Source organism: Fundulus heteroclitus, chromosome 1, assembly GCF_011125445.2.
Source record: "Fundulus heteroclitus isolate FHET01 chromosome 1, MU-UCD_Fhet_4.1, whole genome shotgun sequence".
NCBI lineage: Eukaryota > Metazoa > Chordata > Actinopteri > Cyprinodontiformes > Fundulidae > Fundulus > Fundulus heteroclitus.
Window position 1 is genome coordinate 7,145,914 of NC_046361.1, and position 21,076 is coordinate 7,166,989.

The window sequence follows — 21,076 nt, forward strand, 5'->3', positions numbered from 1 at the left end:
TGGGAATGTGTAAGGTGAAAAATCAAGAAGACTCTCAGAAAAAGCGATAGACAGCAGACAACAGCGGAGATGACATGGAGCAAGACAACCGTTGCTTTCACCAAAAAAAAATCTAAGGCTGAGATATGGTCTATCGATCCTGGATGTTTATTTTTGCTAATCTTCTGTCTTCTAAAACAGAAGTCCTTTGAGATATTTCTTTAAGTTAAAGGAACAGAATCTGTGGAAGAGAGATTCTGTGAAATCATTGTAGTAGCAGTGCCCTTACCTATAATATCAATGGACAAAATGTTCTCTCTCTCTCTCTCTCTCTCTCTCTCTCTCTCTCTCTCTCTCTCTCTCTCTCTCTCTCTCTCTCTCTCTATATATATATATATATATATATATATATATATATATATATTAGGGCTGGGCAACGATTAAAATATTTAATCGCGATTAATCGCCCTGATTAATCGCGATTAATCGCGATTAATCGCATTGTATTTACAAACTCCAAGAATGAATTCAAAAGTAGTGTAAAGAGCACTTTTATTTTAATGTTCTGCTGCCATATGAACAAAAGTGTTGTAACATTTGTAGCACTTATTTTATACTGGATATTTTCAACCCATCTATTGAATTTAGTGCACTAGTTGATCTTTTCTTCATAAGAGAACAGCAAGCACTGCAGCCAAAATATGGCCTTTTTTGACCTGCTGTATATTAGCCAGTCCCTAAGCTTGATGTATCATGAAACTGTTGACCTTTTGGGTTTTGTGTTTTTTATTTTATTATTACAATTTAATAATAATAATAATAATAATAATAATAATGTTATGTTCAGTGTTTTTTCGCTAATCCACCTCTTATATATTTCAATCCTTATATAATTTTGTCTGTGTTGTGTGCACCTGCCTGTTGCTTTAATCCTATAAATTTCCCTGTCGTGGGATAAAAAAAGGATTAGCTAATGTTATCTTATCTTAAATAACACTTTTTAATATATGTACTGGGTTCTTTCAAGGTCTTAATTACATGTTATGTGTGGGCTCCAGTAACATCCATCCATCCATCCATCCATCCACTGATCTACCTGGATGTTCTGGAGGACTGAAACGCCTCAGTCAGAGACGTCAGTCTGTGGGTCTGTCGGGGCAATGAGAGAAGTTTCGTCTCCTCTCTCCGTTTCTGGGGCTCGACGTTTTCATGTTTTTTCACGTGCTTAGATAAATTTGTTGTGTTTCCACTTAAATGAACCGGCTTTTTACAAAACATACAGCTTGATTTCATTTACGGTATTAAAATAAAGCCGAACGGTGCTACTTCCTCTGTTCATGTTTTTTCGCTGCTGCGTTCTCTCTCAGCTGTTTGTGTATTAAGTTTGTGTGAGAGCTGAGTGCGCGGGCCAGGCTGAGCCTGCGTGCTGATTGGCTGGCGCCGCTGAGCCATGTACGAGAGGGGAGGGGGAGAGTGCTGCCGTGACAGCGCGCTGCAGTCAGCGCGCGTGCTGACTGACACTGACTGAAAGCATGATGTGAGCAACATGCGTTAATGCGCGATAAAATAAATATCGCCGTTAATAGTCTAATGAATTAACGCGAAATTAACGCGTTAACTTGCCCAGCCCTAATATATATATATATAAGGCAGAGCTATACGCCCAAACTTTGACTAGCAGTTTAGCTTTCACCATCCTGTAAATATATACAGGATATATATATATATATATATATATATATATATATATATATTTATATATATATATATATATATATATATATATATATTATTATTCCTTTATTTAACCAGGAAAAGTCCCATTGAGATTAACAATCTCTTTTTCAAGGGAGTCCTGGCCAAGATAGCGGCAAAAGATTACATTACAATTTACATTACAGTTTACAATAACATCTATCTAAATTAGAATTTCATAAAACAGTTACAAACCATAGATCTCATTTCCAAACCTTTGAGCAATCGTTTAAAATGTCCAATCGGAATCAAATCCTTCAACTTCCAGTCTTTCTGAAGATTGTTCTATGCTGTGGGGGCAGAGTACTGAAAAGCTGTCTTTCCAGCTTCAGTGCGGATACTAGGCACAGACAGAAGCAGAGACTCTTGAGAACGTAGAGAATACAGTCCAGCCGCTCTTGGTTGAATGAACTCACAGAGGTATGAGGGGAGCAGACGCAGAATACCCTTATAAATGATCATATACCAGTGAGTGAGTCTACGTGTCTCTCTTTATGTATATATATATATATATATATATATATATATATATATATATAAAGAGTGTACATCCTCAATGGTGGTGAAAGCTAAACTGCTAGTCAAAGGTGGGGCGTATAGCTCTGTTTTATAAGCTGTTTGGTCTAATAAGCTGATTGCAAGGTCGTACACGTAGTTTTAAAAAACAAATTGGAGATCTGGAAAGCTCTGGTTGCAAAGAAAAAAAATGGGACGTTGGTAAATATCTCCTTAATATATTTTTTCCGTTTTAATTCAGGTTTTTACCTTTTAAATATTTTTTTAATCATTTCAAGACACATCCACCTGTACACAGTATCTACTGAACATAGCCATATAAAATATTCTTTGTGGTTTAAACATTGAACCATTAACATGGTTAAGTTGAATCCCAGGAGTGCTGGTGGCACAGCGGGTAGCGCGACCCATGTTCGGAGGCCTTAGTCCTCGACACGGTCCACCCAGGTTCGACTCCCTGTGGCCCTTTGATGCCTGTCTCTCTCCCACCCCCTTCCTGTCAGCCCACTGTGTTAAAAAAGCGAGCCACTAGAGCCGTGAAAAGAAATCAAATCCCAATTTTAGTTGCATTTTTGTGAACAGAAATTAGAAGAGTGCATTTTCAGTTTTTAATTTCAGAATTGTCTCTGAACCAAAAGTCTTACAAAGCCCCTTAGAACAATCTTCTTACCACAAAGGTGAATGGCCTTGGTGAAAGAGCTCTATAGTCGTTGACGCAGTCTCTCACACACACCTCCACCTGAGCCTCTTGGACCCTGTAGCCTGTAGCGTCGTTCAGCAGACACACGATTCTGCAGATGGACAAAGTGTTATGTGATATTTAACCAGTGCTATTTAAACTAAATAAATAAAAATGTGCAAATAAAAAGTAAGTAAAAGCTGTTCATTCAAGCCTCAGGACTGAATGATCAACCCTACACCTGAAGAAACCAAAGCTTTGTCGTACAACATTATACCAAAGGACCTCACAAAATACATCTTAATCTTAGCCTAAGCGAAGCTGAAAGAAAGTAAAAGAGTAATGCATCAATCCATCGTGGAAGTAGTTCTGAAGCGACAAAAATAATGGGCAGAATAACGGATGTGTCTGCAATATTTGAATTGAGACGCCCTCTATCTCAACATGCATCATTTCCCGACTAACTGCACTTCAGGGAGATTGTTTGATCTGCGTGAACTCAATTCCTCAGCAGTGTAGGGCCCTGCAGAGGAGTAAATGTCAGGACAGAGGGATGAGAAAAATCAAGGAAGGAGCAGACGCAGTGAGTAATGGAGGGCAATAGGAGACAGACTTTACAGACCAAACAAACCGGTATCACTTTTTATTCAGTTCCTGACAGAACCTGCGCGCCGACGGGAACACTTTTTGAATCTTTTCTGGAGTTGGTCAAGGTGCAAGAGTTACTCATTCTACTCTAGGGTTTAACAGCATTGCCAGCAAACTCTTGCCGGAAAATGCCATCAATTAGCTTTATTCATAACTATAAATGTAAACATTACCACTACTGATGCCATCCTGCTGGGAGGGTCAAGGTTCTTGCGTAATTAAATGCATCCCTGAAACAGGCTGTTGCCACCATCATGTGTCCCCACAGGGATAGCGTGTTCAGGTAGATGAGTTGTAGATCCACACATGGCATTTTGGTATAGTACAACAAAAGTTACAATTTGGTCTCGTCTGTTCAGATCTCATTATTTCACGTATTTACCACGTCCCCTAAATGTCTTGTGGCTACTTTCACGTTGCTTCCTATCTTCTCGCCACTCTACCAGAAAGGCCAGATCTGTGTAACGCATGAATGATAGTTCTGCCATGTGATTCCTCCAACTCAGCGGAGGATGTCTGCAGCACCTCACAGAGTTCCCCTGAGCTTCTTGGCTGCTTCTTTAATTTTTTGGTGGACGACCGAGTCTTGGTAGGTTTGCAGTTGTGTCTGACTCCAGTTTCAGAAGATGGATGTAACAAAGCTGTTCGAGATGTTCAAAGCTTGGGACATTGCAGTGTGACCGAACTCTGCTTTACGTTTACTGACGCCTTCTCTTCCATGTTCTTCTTTGTGCACTAATGTTCTCTAGCAAGCCTTGAAAGCCTTCACAGAAGAGGTGGACTTAGCTGTCTAGATTTACTTCACAGGATAAAAAGGAGGCTGCAACACATTTCAGGTATTTAAAAAGAAAAAAAAAATTAAACCGCGTGTCCTTTTCCTTAAAAGTCACAATATTGCAAAGCTATCTTTTGGTCTGTCATATATTCTAAAAAGAAAATTGATTCCAGATTGTGGCATTAATGTGAAAAAGTTTCAAAAGGTATAAATATTTGACATTGCATGTTGTTATTTCTGCAGTTTTTGCAATTGTTTACATGGGTTTATTAATCAGAAGTCACATTTTCAAACGGTATATTTATTAGGCAAATCATCTGGTTTGTCATATCTTATACAGTGCCTTGCTAAAGTTTTAAACACTGTTCTTGGTTCTGGTTCTGTTCTGTGGATTTGTTTGCAGATTTTTGTTAGCAGGTTCATTTAAAAAGCAAGAAGAGTGCAATTTGGCACTTAAGCACACTGCAAGGGTTGTATTTTATTTGAATAACACTATGGTTTCTCATGTAAAAAAATATATATATTGGAATGCAATATGCAAGAGACACTGTGTGCACTTTCTTGTTGGTGACCAGTTTCCCATGTTTCCCAACAAAAGCAGCTGTCGCTGTATTGATGCTAAGTCAAGCAGAAAGGCCATTGCTGCTGACGCATTGATGTTAGAACATGGTTTAGGTGCAGACACATCTTTTGCAACAAATATTCAAGTGTACACTAAATACATGCTATATTGTTTAATTTTAGGCAATAGAATGTTTATATTCTTTTAAAGTAAACATATATATTTATCTTGCATTGTCTTTTTCATGTATTTCTACACTCAAAAAATAAGTTTAAAGGAGCAATAAGCAAAATTTCATTATTTTAGATAATTAAATTCTAGAAAGAACTAAAAACTGTTTTGTGAACAACTAAAGGTATCTTTTTAGATGGACTATGGTTAAACATCACACACCATCTCTCTGTGTTGTTTTTCAATCTCTCGTTTACACAGCTGGGCAGGATGCGCATGCACATACATGCGCGTGTGTGTACGTACGCGCGCGTGAACAGCTGCCTTCCAGGGGTTAGCCCCTCTGTGGCCATAAAAGGCCACCCCCAGGCACAAAATGACAGAGAACACACCCATCAGATCAAAACATTCTCTTGCTAACAGTTTAATAAAGTTATGAGTTACTTACTTCTTCACAAGACATGTTCCTCTGAAAGGTTATGCTGTTTTGCTGTATTTTTATCGTTTGCAACTATGCGCATACGAGCCGATGGGTGAAAAGGAAAATGGGAGCTGAGTGTTTGAGCGGAAATAGAGAGAGGCGTGGCTTGATACACATCTTGTGCTCAAGATGAAAATTGCTTACTGCTCTTTTAAGTCGATAAATGAAATATATGCAGAATGTGTCAATTTTTTTCAGATTGCTTGATTAATCGTCAGAATAATCAATAGAATGGTCGATTACTAAAATACTTGCTAGTGGAAGTCCTATTGTTTGTTTTCTACTAAATCTGCTTTATGCAGGAAAGGGAAAACTGATTTGTGTTTCAGTGATTTTAATTCCCACACATTACGGAGGGGGCGGGGACTTGTAGTGTGGGCTCTTATTGCTTTTTGGCTATTTCACTTGTTCACAATTCTCATCACGGATCTGGGATCTCATTTATAAAGCTTGCGTAAACACAAAATGGGGCCCGAACCGTGTATACATCAGTTTCAATGAAAAAGTCAGGATTTATAAAGATCTGCATTTAATTAACAAAATGTTATTTTTAAAATAAAATAAAAGGGTTGCCCTGTTGGGTAATGTGGGTTAAGGAAAGATTGTTCAAAGCTGTATGTGTGTCCTCTGTTCCCTGACTTACCTCTCCGCACTAACATATTCCTCTTCAATCGGCACACAGGGCACCTTTCCCAACCTGACTCCCATCTGGATGTCTCTGAATTGTAGACCCAGGTTTTCCCCCCAGATGGTCACCCTGGTTCCCCCTTGACGAGGTCCGGTCTCCGGGAACAACTACATCAACGAAATAATAAAAAGAGACATCAGAAAACAATGAATTAGGAGGTTATGGCAGGACTGAATGCACCTTTATAAACATTTCTATTGGACTCATACATGGGAAACATACAGATGGGCTACAAAACTTGCAAAGCCAGAGGACCATCAGATACTGTAGCTACACGTCGCTTGCAAATGCTTTTTAATGAAGAAAAATTACCTTCTTGGCTGTGAAAAAAAAACAAAAAAAAAAACAAGGAGAAGCAGAAAGTACATCGAAAAAGTCCACCAACACACAGAATCAAACCGCCGTCATCTCAGCTTGATTGAAACTTATTATGGCGGCTTGGCTTCATCGACAGGGCCGTGGCGGAGCGGCACTCAGTTGCATTGACAGACCATAATGTGATTTATCTTGCCAGATTATGGTGCGTAACGGGGACAGGTGTGGCGTGACAAAACAAATATGTTGACTGATGAACGGCGCTTGTCACGAACACGCACAAACACGCACTTTCTGCATGAACGTGCGCGCACCAGCCCAGACCCTAACAAGCATTATGAGGTAATTATGTGTAATCGTCCTGATGCCCTGTTCTGCTGTCGTACTTGGCTGAGCAGGCATCACAATGTGCAGCGTAGAATCATTTTTAGACCCCGAGCGCCACCGAAAAACAACAAAGCTTGAAAAGCATGGGCGAGTTTGTTAGTGATTTGTTTCTCCAAAGACACTTGTGAACCTTTATGCAGAAAAAGACTGCTAACACCCCAACTAAAAAGACAAAAAAAAGTCCAGCAATGCCGGTTCTTCAGCACATCATTTGCAGCAGCTGAGGTTAATTGCTCTGGTTAGAAGCAAAAGACAAGTTATTAAAAGAGGGAGGTGAGTTGTTTAATCCGTTTTCAACACAAATGGGATTTTAAATCCCATTCCATTGGTAAGACATTTTTTTTAAATATAAAGCAGCAGATAGTCATAAGTACTATAATTATAATAAAGGTAAGACTTAAGGGGTTCACAGAGCACCCTCCACATCTACCGGCACCCCTAATAAAAATAAGTCACAAAATAAGGTGCAGTAGCATGGCTTTACATTTTGAATGTTGCCAAAATACAAATGATTTTCACATGTTTTCAGATGATGACAGGAAAATATGTCATTTTGTGTGGAAATGACTCTCAAGTTTGAAAATAATTGACTGGAGCATAAAAAGAGTGAGACCATTCCTCTTTATACGATTTCCATAGATAACCCAGAGCGTTTTGAACTGGGATGGGCATGAACGAAGGTTGATTTTGTGTCCGGTGAACCATTTCTCTGCTGTTGTCAAATATTTTTGATTACTTCCATGTTGAAAACCCCAATGATTAAGTATTTTCAGTTAATGACAGAGTTCACTAAATTTGAATGAAAAATATCCTGAAATTTCAATAAACTCACAATGCCAGGGCCTTTGAAAAGAGAAAGGATGTCCAAGGCATCACAAATCCTCCACTAGATTTGTGTATGAAGTGCTTTTCTACACATAAATCCTTTGTTTCTTAATGAAAACCTCAATGCCTCATCTGACCAAAGCACACATTCAGTCCAAGCTACATGTTTAAATTTGTGATAGTAAGACAGACAAAGTTTCTTTCCTGGCACCACTCCCAAACAAAACATCTATCATGTAGATGACATCTAATGGTTGTTATGGAAACTTGGTTATCCAAGGATGCCACTCTCTGCTGCAGTTATCCAATGGTGAGCTCTCACCATCCTGCTAGTTGTGTGCGGTGGCAGGATAAACTTGGGTCTTCAGCCATAGTTGTCCCCGTTAGAGCTGTTTTCATCTTATCCTGATGCTCTGACTGCATATTTGGGCAGGTTTAGGAGAGCAGCAATACTCTCAGAGCCATTTCCTGACCCACGAAGATAAACAGAAATGTTCCCTTGTGGTGGGGTGTGAAGTGCCTCCTTTACATTTAGAGACTGCACCAAAACAAGTTTCTCTCAGATGTACCTCAGGACATGGGCTAAAAGGGGCAATGTAGGGGTAAATTAAGACCAAAGCAGTGCAACCCCTCTTTTATAGACCACAACTTAATGATTTCAATGTGAAAAGTAAGAATGTTCTTTTGTTCCTGCAGTAACTGATTTGTTCCCATCAGTAACAATAATGAGATGTCCACAGAGCTGATGTTTATCAAATCTAGGTTTAAAAAAACAGGGATAAATCAGTCACTGGAAGCAAATTTCTTCCAATAAATTTGTAAAGTGACAGAACTTTTATTGTAATTAGAAAAACGCAATTGCAGTCAAATATTAGATGATTAGTAGTACGTGAATTAGTAAAGAAATATGTTTCAAAAAATTCTGATAAGAAGTTAACCAAGAGAATAATGTCATATTTCAAACATAACAAACGGAGTTTATCCCATAAGATGACTTTCAAATTAGATTGTAATTAGATTAAAAAACAAACAAACATAGGTATGCATGAGCCTTTAGAAAGGAATATTGCTATTTATCGACTGTATTTTACTAGAGCTGAAAAACCCCATAGTAAAAGCTAGTCTGTGAGGAGAGAAGAGAAAGAAAATATTACCTCTGGCAGCATTAAACTACGAAAAATTATTTGAAGCCCACAGAGGTAGAGAATGGACAGACAACATCTACCATGGGTGGGATAAATATTCCCAGCAATGACTGAATGATGACGGTGAGGTACAAAAAAATGAATTTTCTCTGTATAAAAAAAAACAAACATTAAAAACACACAGAGCATGGAGTGAACCAAATCAAAATACCAAGGCAAAGGGAGAGAAAGCGCAGCTTGGCCATGGAAAATTCTGCCCCAGTATTTGGAAGCTGACTCACTTTGGAACCTCAGGCGCCAGCAGAGCCTCGGCACTCTGGTTCCACAAACACAATAGCTGGTAAACACTGACCAGAGCAAGAAGCCATCAAGCTCCAGGGTGCAATATGGACAACAGATGTCAGGGCGTGGAAATGAGGCTTCAGATGGGTTTGTAAGAAAGACGCTGTGACACCACAAAACACAACATCAGCTAGCCACCAAGCCCTGGGACATATAAACACTGGCAGCACCTCAGACAGAGAGGCAACAGAGGAAGAGAAATAACCACACTGTTAAAGAGATTGCCACCATTATTGGAGACGGGGAGCTCAGAGAGGAAACGGTGAAGACTACGTGATACATTCTAGCCCAGCATGGGAAACACATGATGGTTTCCAGACCTTGGTAAAAAGGCTTTTAATGCCTTTAGCATATCCTGCATAAGAGTATGTGATATAGCTACACTAGAATCCATATCTACTGCACTCTATCAACTGTATTATAGGGCATGCAAGTCTGTTTTTCTTTCTTAGCAATCCAACTGTTTTTCGTCTTTCTCAGCGATCTTCACTTTCTGTGTCAAAAGTGAGCAACAGTCCTCAGAAGCTCATCGACTAGGAGAGAGAGCAGCAGAGAGAGAGAGCATGTGAAACACTAGCCATCCGAATGTGGGACATTCAAAGCAAAGCCCTGAGTTTATGGGGCAGGAGGACAACTTTTTCTCCAAGTTTTATTTTCCCACGATTACAATCTGAGTCCTCATCTTGTCAGATCAAAACATCGAGTTAGTAAGCCAGCATGTTTGGAAACTGCTTTGCATAAAAAAAAAATAAAAAAATCATCAGCAGGAGCAAGGCTTGAGTTTTTAAGTGTAGCTGTGCGGGCTGAGAGAGATAGTGGTTTAGAGATGCAAGGCAGACTTGCGTGTTGGGGGGGATGCCTGGTACTGGTAATAAAAAAAAATAGTAAAGCATCTGGAACTTGGTTATTATTGATGAAACACAGGATGTTCATCTGCCGCACTTAAAAGCTACTGGATTTTCATCAGATACCCAACATTGATTTTTACAAGGTATCGGACTGGGACTCTCTGCAAATGTCTATAATTCACGTAGACATCGCTTTGACTGTTGATTGTTTTACCCAAAGAAATAATGATACCAATATATTCAGGTTGTACAAATCTTTCTGAAAATACCTACCATGTATGTACTATAAAGTCTCGGGGTTATTTTCTACCCAAGAGTAAAACATGTCGCGAAAAAATAGACCAGCAGATGCCATTTAAGCTGTAGTTCATAGAAAAAAATAACATATTCCTGTTGTTGTTTTTTTCTACTTATGGTATTTCTCTATTAGTAAGGGAGTGGCAGAATCTTTCAAGAATAAAATATATGCATGAATACAACATGTACCAGACAGGAAGTGTCTAGTATTATATACCACATTAATCCAAACTGTGACTCAAATGAATTTGGCTCTTATGATCATTTTTAAATCACACGTGAGGGTCAGAGTAAGTGCCAAAACAGGGCAGATGGTGCATCACATGCATTCAGCATCATGGAGATAAGAGGAAACCTCTACCTCCCTTAAAAAAAAAACATTTGTTAAAAGTAACCTGATGAACTACTCTAGAATTACGTGTAACTTTATTAAACCTAAAAACATCAAGGTGCCAAACACCGAGCCAAAACACTATACCGGTTTGCCTCCTCAGAAGGTAATACACCCCATGACTTCCCTTTAATATCGGATCCTATTGCATCCTCAGATATTCCTGGTGTACAAAAATATAGTAGCAAATAATAAGATAAGCAAAGCGCACTGAGTTTGTTAAACCGCCTAATGTGTGAAAAACCACAACTTGCTGCCATGTTGAAGTGACTATGTAAGAGAAACATTTATTCAAACTAAATATGACTGTAGATAAATTGTCATGATTTAGGTTTTTGTTTGTTTTGCTTTGGATTTTCAGGACTTTTCCCATCAGCCTGTCACCTCTCAGCCACCGGCCACTATCCAATCAGCTCAGTCTCCTCAGCCACCAGTCAATTAGCCCAGATCAGCTCCACCTGTTGCCAGTAATTACTGCCAACTCTGCTCACCTGTACCCCTGTCCATATATACCTGCCTCAGCTAACTCATTGCTGCCAGAACGTCTCTTCTCATCTGATCTTATCTCGTCCAGTGTGATGTTCCCTGCGTCTACCAGTTCCTGTGTGCTCAGCCAGCTGGACGCTTCTGTTAAAAGTTGCCTGTGTCTGCATGCTGCAGTCCTGCCTGTTTCCCCGTGAGTTCCAGCCACTTGCGCTGACCGTTCTGGTGGTTCCCCGATCCACCTCGCCTGTTCTGGTCTGTCACTACCTGCATCTTCTGGTCCCCTGCTCATCCCTGCCTGCCTGCCTGCCTGCACCATCAGCCATTACTCACCTGTCAAGTCTGGTTCTGCTCGCCTGCCTCAACCGCCACGATTCATCCCTCACAATAAACCTTTTTTTAAAAAAAACTGTAACTCTGTGTCCGGCTGATTATCGGGTTCACCAACTTTAACCATTACATGAATAAAAGAAACCAACAAAGTAAACTAAATCTAATCAGCTTTGACTTGTGTTTCCTTTGTTTAGCTGCAACTGTTTAACAGCACTGACCACCAGTCCGCTGATGTTAAAGACCTTGGACATCACTACGTGGTCATGATGCTTTTAAAGTGTTTATGTGGTCTTAACAACATTACCATATTAGCCATAATAACTAAGCACTACCATACCAGCTGTTTCCAATTACTTTTTTTTCTTTTCCAGCCACAACATGCATTTTGTCTGTATGTGTATTCTGTGTTGGAGTAATTCTGGTCTTATGTGAAGCAACCCACTGAAAACAGTCAGGTTAAAAAACTAGGAAAAATATTAGAAACGACCAGGCTTAACTTTCAAATATATTCTAAAGATGTACATTCCAATATATGGGAGACACAGATACAATTTTAGGACTATTCAATATGATTTGTAGGGGATTTTGTAATGATGACATTCCAAAGGTTTAGAGGTCTAACATACCTTCTATATTGTATTTTGCCATAATCCTCAAAATTAAAAAAATCAAAGGATTGCAATATTTCACTCTATGTCTCATTGTCATATTCTGAGACGTACCTGTATGAGTGGAACTGAAGTGCGGAACTCAACATTCTACCACAGGGTAGTTCATGACGCCAAACCACATTGAAAGTGTACAAATCTTCATTTGACATTGCAACATTCATTCCAGTGAAATGTACCCTCTGTATTTAGCCGTCCCGGTTAGAGCGCAGTGGGCTGCCACTGTGCGGCACAGGTTTTCACTCAGGCACTTAGCTGTCTGTGGGGTTCGAACCAGGGAACTTGCAGCCTTTACACCATCTCTATCTAAAAAAAAAAAAAGAAATGTATGTTGTGTCTACCAGTATATATTGTTTGTGTGCATCCTGAGCCAGTGTCTGTCTCAAAATAATTTTACCACGGTAAGGTGCGGTGACAGTACAAGAGTCATGATTCTTGATTTTTTTTTTTTATTTACATAAGAAAACTTTTATTTTCAGACTTTTTTGGGTGAGAAATATAATCTAATCCCAGCTTTGTTCAATCAGGTTTTTTATATATTTTTGTGACCTTCCCCAGTAACCGCAGACTTTTATTAAGGCAGTGTATTACATTTTCCTATTGCTTTAGAGTGTAACAGTCCTGAGTTTGGTGTGTGAGTCTCTGTTTCTGTGGCTGTGTGAGTTCCCTGTACCATCGGAGGATCTGTGCTGGAGGGCATGGCTCTCCTGCTACATCAGCACAGGTGTGCCACCTGTGCCACCTGATTCCAAAACTGGCCCTGACAAACTTTTGAAACATTCCTCCTAGAAAAAATGAATAACACTGAACTGGTCTCTGAGTCCTGCTTGTGGTTCCTACCACTGGGTCCGAAAGACCCCTTAAATCATGTCAGTAACTGCTGTGATGCACATTTTATTGTTATAAAACACCATCGGTTTCTCCTACTTTCTTCTTTGGAGCAGCGTCTGAACATCGGATCATTGATAAATGTTAACATCGAGCCTCCTGAATGATGCCCACTAACAGATGGACAGACGCTCTTCAGCTGAAATGGGGCGCCTGTACCTGGTGTCCTGGCTGGAGAAGGAGACACTGATGCGGGTCAGCATGATGTCAAACTGGGCTCGGGTGAGACATAAATACTCCTGAAAGCGACCCTCGTCAGCGCGCAGCTCCTACAGGAGGTGGTGACACTCACCAAACTCAAAACGCCTCTGAATTATCTGGTTAATTCAGACACGGTGCATTTTATATTATATATTATATTAATCAGTAAATAAAGCCAAGCCACTTTCTTGATTTTATCCAAAATTTTCCAAAGAGTGAGACAGAGTTAAAGAAAAGAGTAGCTCCTCCCCACGGGAGCCACTTTGTCACATGCGCTGTCAGAGCGTTGTGGTTCTAGACAGCGCGTCTTGACTTTTATGTGTACAAGTGTCCAAGTTGATGCCTTTTTGATGCTTAAAAGGCGCAAAGGAATTTTATTTATCCTGTAGAATGGAAACAAAAAACTCCACATAGATAGAACCATAATTCCTCTAAAAGGAATATTCTCTTGTCCCTTTCTGCTCCACAGCTTTAGAAGACTCATTGTGGACTCTGGGCCACTTCGCCTTTAAGGAACAGTCTGACCAACACTTCATTTTAAGTGGCGTACGATGCAGCAGCTTAAAACAGGCCAGCTAACTTATTGCACTAAACCTACCCTCTATCTTACATCATAAAGGAAACAAAGACCATATTGGACATAGATTTTTTCACATAACCTAGTCCTTTAAATGAATATGTATTTTATTGCTTCCTTTAGTATGTGCAAATGATGAACATGCAAATTAAGTCACGCCACAATGTCTGCTTTAAGGCTGCAGTTGCTTATTTTTAACCAAATAATAATTACTGTAAAACTTTACACAGAGAAAAGTTGTGATATCGAAGCTAGGAAGAAGGGTGCGATTTAATCAGTCACATACAGAAGTGCGACGGCCATTAAAGTTTTTTTTTTTTTCTTTTCTCATTTTGCCTTCTTTTTGTGTTCTTCTATAAATCCATACTGAAAGTCATAACAGGGACAAAGGCAGGGAGGAAAACAATCCACAAACAAAAAAGATAAAAAAGAGACTTCAATAAACCTGAGTTCCCTGAGTGTTGCACAAAAACACACCTGAAAGACAGTTAAAAAATAAAAAAAATAATAAAAAATGGCATGGAATCAAACCCAAACAAAGTTTTTCATGAGGCTGGCTCCAGAGGAGCAGTTTGATGTAACCGTGTGTAATCTGTGCCAAGGGCAGGCACAAGGTCCCAACTAATATGAGTGTTATAATAGCAGCACATTAAAATAGAGCAGCTTTCATTCTGGGTTCAGGACACGTAGGGCTTTTGGGACCACAGGGACTTCAACAAAGGGAGCTGATGCAACGCCCTTTCAAGATTCCCAAGCCTTGGATCTCCACAGGTGACATTACAGTCTTCATGAACCGACAAGACAAAGATGTAGTACTCAGAAATAGATGTGAAGCTTTTTTTTTTTTGCAGGGGATTTTAGGATTTTATCACTTTAGCCATTTTGAAGAGAATAGGGTATTTTAGCAAAAGCTGGACGCGGGTATTTGAGTTTTTTTTTCTCTATTATTCCTGATGATTGACTTATCAGAATCAGAATCCACTTTATTTGCCAAGGTTATGCGCACAAACACAGAGTTTGACTGATGTTCCACTTTGCTTTAAACTAAGACATTTTAAATATAGATTTATACAAAGAAATGTTGTGGCATAACAATTAGTTTTTGTAAATATGTATATCTACAGTGTTTTTTTTTTACAAAAGATAAGCTGAATTAGTGCAAATAGGCATGGCATCAATCCATGCCCTCTGCGTTCATCGGAGTGACAGTCTGGGGTAAGAAACTGTCTCTAAAGTGTCGACCTGAAGGCAAAAGTCTAAACAGCTTGTATCCAGGATGTGTGAGGTCTGCAGAAATTTATGCACCTCATTCCCTGACCCTAGGCCTGTAAAAATCCCGGGCAGTGGGAGAATCAGCCCTGATGATCCTCTCTGCAGACCTGTTTGCTCGTCGCAGTTTGGCCCTGTCCTGTTTTGTGGAAGGGTTTAACCACACTGCGATGGATGGACAGACTCAACAACGGCCGTGTATAAAGATCATCTATAGTATCGCTGCATATATCATGATATCATCAATGGTTCACACACAGAAATGACACAACCCCTGCCAATCCTCTTGGTAGCTCAAGTCCATTACAAGGCTGGTCAACTTTACAGTGGGCAGCCTCATCTTCCGCGCATGCAGCCACGAGAAACATATGCAGACAACCACACTCTCTTACCTTTGTGATCTTGGGGTGAGTGCAGCGGCTGTTTCCAGATGTGGCATGCATCCATCCCCCACCCTCAGCCAGCTGCAGCGGCACGTTGGAGTTCCCTCCGCCCGTGCACTCCTGCCGCAGGGAGCACTTCTTGTCTTGGACACACCATCCGCATTCAAACCTGGGGTCAGCTTTCAGGCACATGCCGCAGCTGTCCCGTAACGCCCTGCACTTGTACAGGTGGGCTGGATGAGAGAGACAGAAAAAAAAAGGAGAAATGTATGCGGCGTTCGTAGAAGAGGGAAGCTTTAAAACCACAACAAACAGTTAGTTTGAAACATGTTTAAAGAACTTGAAGAGTTTTTATTAGCTTTTAAAGAGAGACTGATCAGTGTGTGCTACATTTGACTATCATAATTCACACAGATCCTTGAGAGAGTTCTCATTTTAAGTTAATAGGAGAGTCCATCTTCATGTGTTCCATCATATGTGTGTGTCTGGTGGAAAAGCTGCCAGAATAGGTTTTGATGTTGGTCTCCCAATAAATATAGAAACTAATTTGTTTTTGAAAATTATGTATAACGTCTCATGCAACAACATCCCTTTGCGGTCTGATTTTGTCTGACTACTAGGAGATGCTCTTCATGCAACAACATCCCTTTGCGGTCTGATTTTGTCTGACTACTAGGAGATGCTCTTAGGGCATTGAAATTTAGATCCAATATGATTAATTGGCCCTTTAAAGCAGAAATGTTATATACCTAGTCTTGACAGAACACTATGAATTCCACCCATCTCTTTCAGTATGCATCCAACTTTTCAGAATGGTAGAACAGGAAAATGCACATGACAAAACTTTAAGTTCAACAAAATCTACTTAAGACCCATTCTGCATGTTTTTTTTTCTAAACACTAGCATACATGCCAAGACAGGAACCGTGTTACCTTTGGGCTCCAACAAGTTCCTACAGAACTTCTACATAATTTAAAGGATGGTCATTTGAAATTTGAACACAGGCAAAGAAAAGCTCCATTACCTTTACGGTACAAGAAGGCAATGCATATTTTAAAGACAGACTGCATCTTACACATAGATAATTGACATCGGTTCAATGCGCCCCAAAGTTTCAATGGTAAGTGGCACATATCACTGCTACTTTCCCTCCTCTTCTACTCCTACTACTACTAATAAAAATTATAATCTGTACTAAGACCATAGAATTAAGTATCAAGAGTCTTTATTGTCATTATTTAACCATGATGAAATATTGGTGAGATACCGACTCAGGGTTGACACATTAAACACAGAGACAAATCAAGACATAATGTTCAAGTTCAATGCACCCCCTGAGAGGCTCAATGTGCGTAAATGGTCCTCGGCATCTGATAGGATTTAAATGTTTAGGTCAAAAGAAGACACACAGCAGTAAGCCCACACTGAAAGAGTGAACAATTTAAAATACCATTATGGCCTCTTTCACATCTATTTTTCAGAAGCTGAGTTTATGTTTAGAAAAAATAATGTTTTTTTTTTCTCAAAATATCACAGTTTGTTCATTTAAAAAAATGCATATATGTAAACATACGTGATTAACTTATTACCATGCTGAAATTGAAAAAGAAAATGACAAAAATTCCTTTTCTACTGGTAAAAAGAAGACAATTTCCCAAAATAAGTCATCAGGAGGAACTCCAGAGAAATTAATTTAACAGGTAATGTCTTCTCATACCAACAGAGGATTGATTAGTTACATAAAAAAAAAAGTCAAATTCAATTAAAAACCGAACCGACGCTCCAGACTGGGGAAAGCAATTAAAAGTACTACATGAATGAATAAATAGATAATAAACAATATAAACCTCTAGCACTTTAGGAGGTGAGTGAGAGATGAAAGGAAGCTGGGACGGGAAGAGAGGGAGGACAAATTTTGTTAACAAAAGAGCAACAAGGATTGTTATGAATTTAAATGTGATGAGACAACCCCCCCACCCCACCCCCAGGCTGAGAGAATGAGAAGTAAGACGGCCCCAAAAAAGTGAGAGAGGCGGAGGGAAAACCAGGCGGAGAAAGCCTTCAAATGACAGAGGAGGAGTGAGTTCTCACCAGGGCAAAGAGAGGAGGGAGACACGTGCAAACAGGCCACCAGTTTAGGTTTTCTGATTTTTGGATTATCTGTTAATTGGAATCATAATTATCTCCGTTAATGCAAAATTGCCAGCACCTGCAGGCAAGGTTCTTTTTTCCCCCCCTTTTTTTCCCATCACATCACATGAAAAAATTTTAGGTTAAGAGGGAAAAAAATGAAAGGAAAAAAAATCCAGAGCGTATGGGAGAATCTCCACCCTCCTTCTCATTCATCAGACATACGGCGGTCGGACTTCAAAGCCAGCTTCTCCCGTATCCATCTGCCTGGTTCGGCCCTTGGCTCGGGCCTAATCTGATTAGTTACGGCTCAGCTTAAAAGTAGTGCGACACTAATTAATCTGGACCAAATGAATGATTTAATTAACATTAACATCTTCACTTTACACCAGGGCAAAACCCGGCTAGCTCCGAGCGGCTCTGCCTGGAAACGGATAATGCAGCTCCGATTCAGAAAGAAAAAAGAAAAAAAAAAGAAAACGGGGATGGAATGAGGAGGGATTAACAGAGAATGGAGAGAGAGAAGAGGAGGAGTAAAGGAGGAGAGGCTCTTTATGAGATTTGTATTAGCGAGTACGGTTTCATAAAGCATGTTTTCAAAGATTATTAAACCTTTAACATTAATTACTGCATTGATATTTAATCACCACAATGGGAATAATGTGAAGGTTTAGAAATAGAAATAATCTCTCGTAATCTCCTGTTTAACTCCTCAGAACTCACAGGTGTGAACTGAGCTCATTTGCAAAATATCAATTGGGTGTTGTAACAAAGCCTAGGGATTATGTTAGGAGAAATTATAATGGGGAAAATATAAAAAATAAAAAAGGCACAGAAATCAAGTGGTGCACATTTTTAGATAAATAGTTTGTTTTATGCAACTTTTAAAACCAGTTTCCACATTTAGTCTTCTTGGTAAAACACCTAATTTCAGTTGTGGATCTGATTAAATAAAACTCAGCTGACCAAGTAGTTTTTTCTAATATTCGCTCATTTGTATCTTGTATAAAAATTAAATAGTTTGCAGGAGGGTTACAATAATGATAAAAAAAAGACTGAAACCTTTTCTTCCAAAGAAAAAAATCAAGCCCCAGCTATAATCTCCTAAGATTTTGTGAGATAATGTTTTATGGTCTGAGGAAACAGCTTCAATCTTTGGGTCAGAATTTCAAAATGTGTGCTTGGCATCAAACGAAGGTTACACATAACTGAAAAAAAAACAAAAAACACCACATCCACAGAATGATGTGATAGCGATGTGGAGTTGCTCTGAAACTTTACTTCTGACCGAGAATCTTCATGTCTCTGCTAGAAAACCCACGATGAAGAAGAATTTTGCAATACAATGGGTTCTCCTAAAGAAATGAAAAAGTTTTTCCAATGTCCTGGCATAATTCAGAATCAAAAGTGACTGAAGATATGTGGAGTCACCTCAGGAGTTGCAAGAGATGTTCCCGCATTGGCAGAGATCCGGAGAACTTTTGGAAGGTAGAGCAGCCAAATGTTACCAAGTCAAGATGTAAGGAGAGTACAGGCTAATACCAAAGAAAACTGAATGTGAAAATGTAATGAACAGTAATATAACATTATTTTCCATGGCACTGTGAAGTAATCCTGGGTAAATTCCAGTTCTCCTGATGCCTCCAGACCAACAAGATTCCTAAGCAGTTCCAAAGTTGTCAATGGCAGACCTAAGACACCTTTTTGCAATGTTTTTGCAGCTGTGCGTGGAGCTGTTACCCTTCTGAGTAACCTTGGGTAGTGGGCAATGAAGTGAGTTATCAAGTTGGGGTATCTGTTTTTTTTTTTCATGACTTAGAATGGGTCATGTGATCTAGAACATCATCATTGTCACATGACCTAGTTACATAGGCGAGCTTTGGATAAGGGCAGTCCACACGGACCATCGATATGGGCCAAATTCTGTATATTGACCTGAAAAATAATATATAATATCTCAAATTAAGCTAATACTTGGGTCAAACCTTACACAGTGCTGCTTTAAAAAAGCTTGATGTCAATAAGAGCCATGAGTTGTGCTCTTTTACATACCACACAGTAAGAGATGACCTAATCTTTCTTGGCATTGCTATGCAAAGTGTAGTAGGCTTATTTTAGCCTCCTGACTGGCAGTGTGCAACAAATGTGGGAAGATGGCGCTAAGATGTGATCACACACACACATGTTCTCTGGGAGCTTTAGAAAAAGACTAGTAGGAACAACATTTTTGCAGGTTACCAAAATCCTAACTTCAAGGGCAACTTGCCCTCAAATCAACCTTTTTTTGTCTATTGACTGTTAACATGGACCCTTATGGTACTGTCTATATATAGCCTGGTCATTATTTTGACAAATTAGTACTAATTATTGAAATTCTGCTTTTGTGTCTAAAACTGTCAATGTGGCGCCCTCCTAAGGTTAAACAGTTGTATTTCTATTGGTTTAAAAAAACTGACACCAGTAGCTCTGCCGCTGTGGGGTATAGAAGAAGTCCTGTCTTAAAACAAAAAGCACAGCACAGCACCGTCTTGTGCCTCTGTACCGAGCACTGTTGCACTTTTCAGACCACTGTTTTTTCTTGAAAAAAGTGACGAGCAACAAATATAGACATTTTTTTTATGCGTTATTGGTGAATTTACGTAAAAGAAACAGTTACTCTGCAGTCAACTGTCTTGAGCGATGCTGCCGTGAGCCCATACTTCCCCCTGTGCTGTCTCACAGGCAGGCAGCTGCTGCCTCATCCTGAAAGCTGCCTGCAGTCAGAGCAAAGAGAACGGAGAGGAGATCTACCACTCCCAAATTAATCATGCATGAGCAAAGCTGTTGGTGATCCTACCCTGGTCTAAAAAGCGGGAAATAAATATGATAATATATAATTGGATCCACCCTGTCCACCACTGCATCAGCAGCACCAGCTTATGGCATCGCTGACAAGGCTGTGGCCCACTGGGCTCCAGAAAGACTCCCTCAACACCCAGTGATGAGGGATGACAGACATTGATATTTGACATACTTCTTCAGGATTTTCAGAGTAGAGGCAAATTATTGGATCCATCAATTACAGCAGTCGACCAGGTCCTGACAGCAAAGCAGTCAGCACTCAACCTACGGCAACTGTTTTCATATTCTTGTCACATGAGGCCGAGCGTTATCATGCTCCAGGAGGAACCCACCGGCTGAGGGTCTAGCAGTGGGTCTAAGGATTTCATCCCAATATTTAATGGTAGTCAGGGTGCCATCAGTTATACTGTACAGGTCTGTGTGTCCCTTCATGGATCCGCATCTCCAGACCAGCATTGACCCACCACCAAACAAATCCTACTGAACTATGTTGAATGC

General features: G+C 39.8%; 1 protein-coding gene across 1 annotated transcript in view; it reads right to left on the reverse strand.

Moving 5' to 3' along the window:
* Positions 1 to 21,076, reverse strand: part of plxna1a (plexin A1a) — a 359,702-nt gene that overhangs the window by 95,381 nt on the left and 243,245 nt on the right. Inside the window, exons 12-14 of the mRNA XM_036125192.1 lie at positions 15,616 to 15,839; positions 6,210 to 6,361; positions 2,921 to 3,041 (exon numbers count right to left, since the gene is read on the reverse strand). Of these exons, the coding sequence (XP_035981085.1) occupies positions 2,921 to 3,041; positions 6,210 to 6,361; positions 15,616 to 15,839 (497 nt within the window). The remainder of the gene's footprint in view (positions 1 to 2,920; positions 3,042 to 6,209; positions 6,362 to 15,615; positions 15,840 to 21,076) is intronic.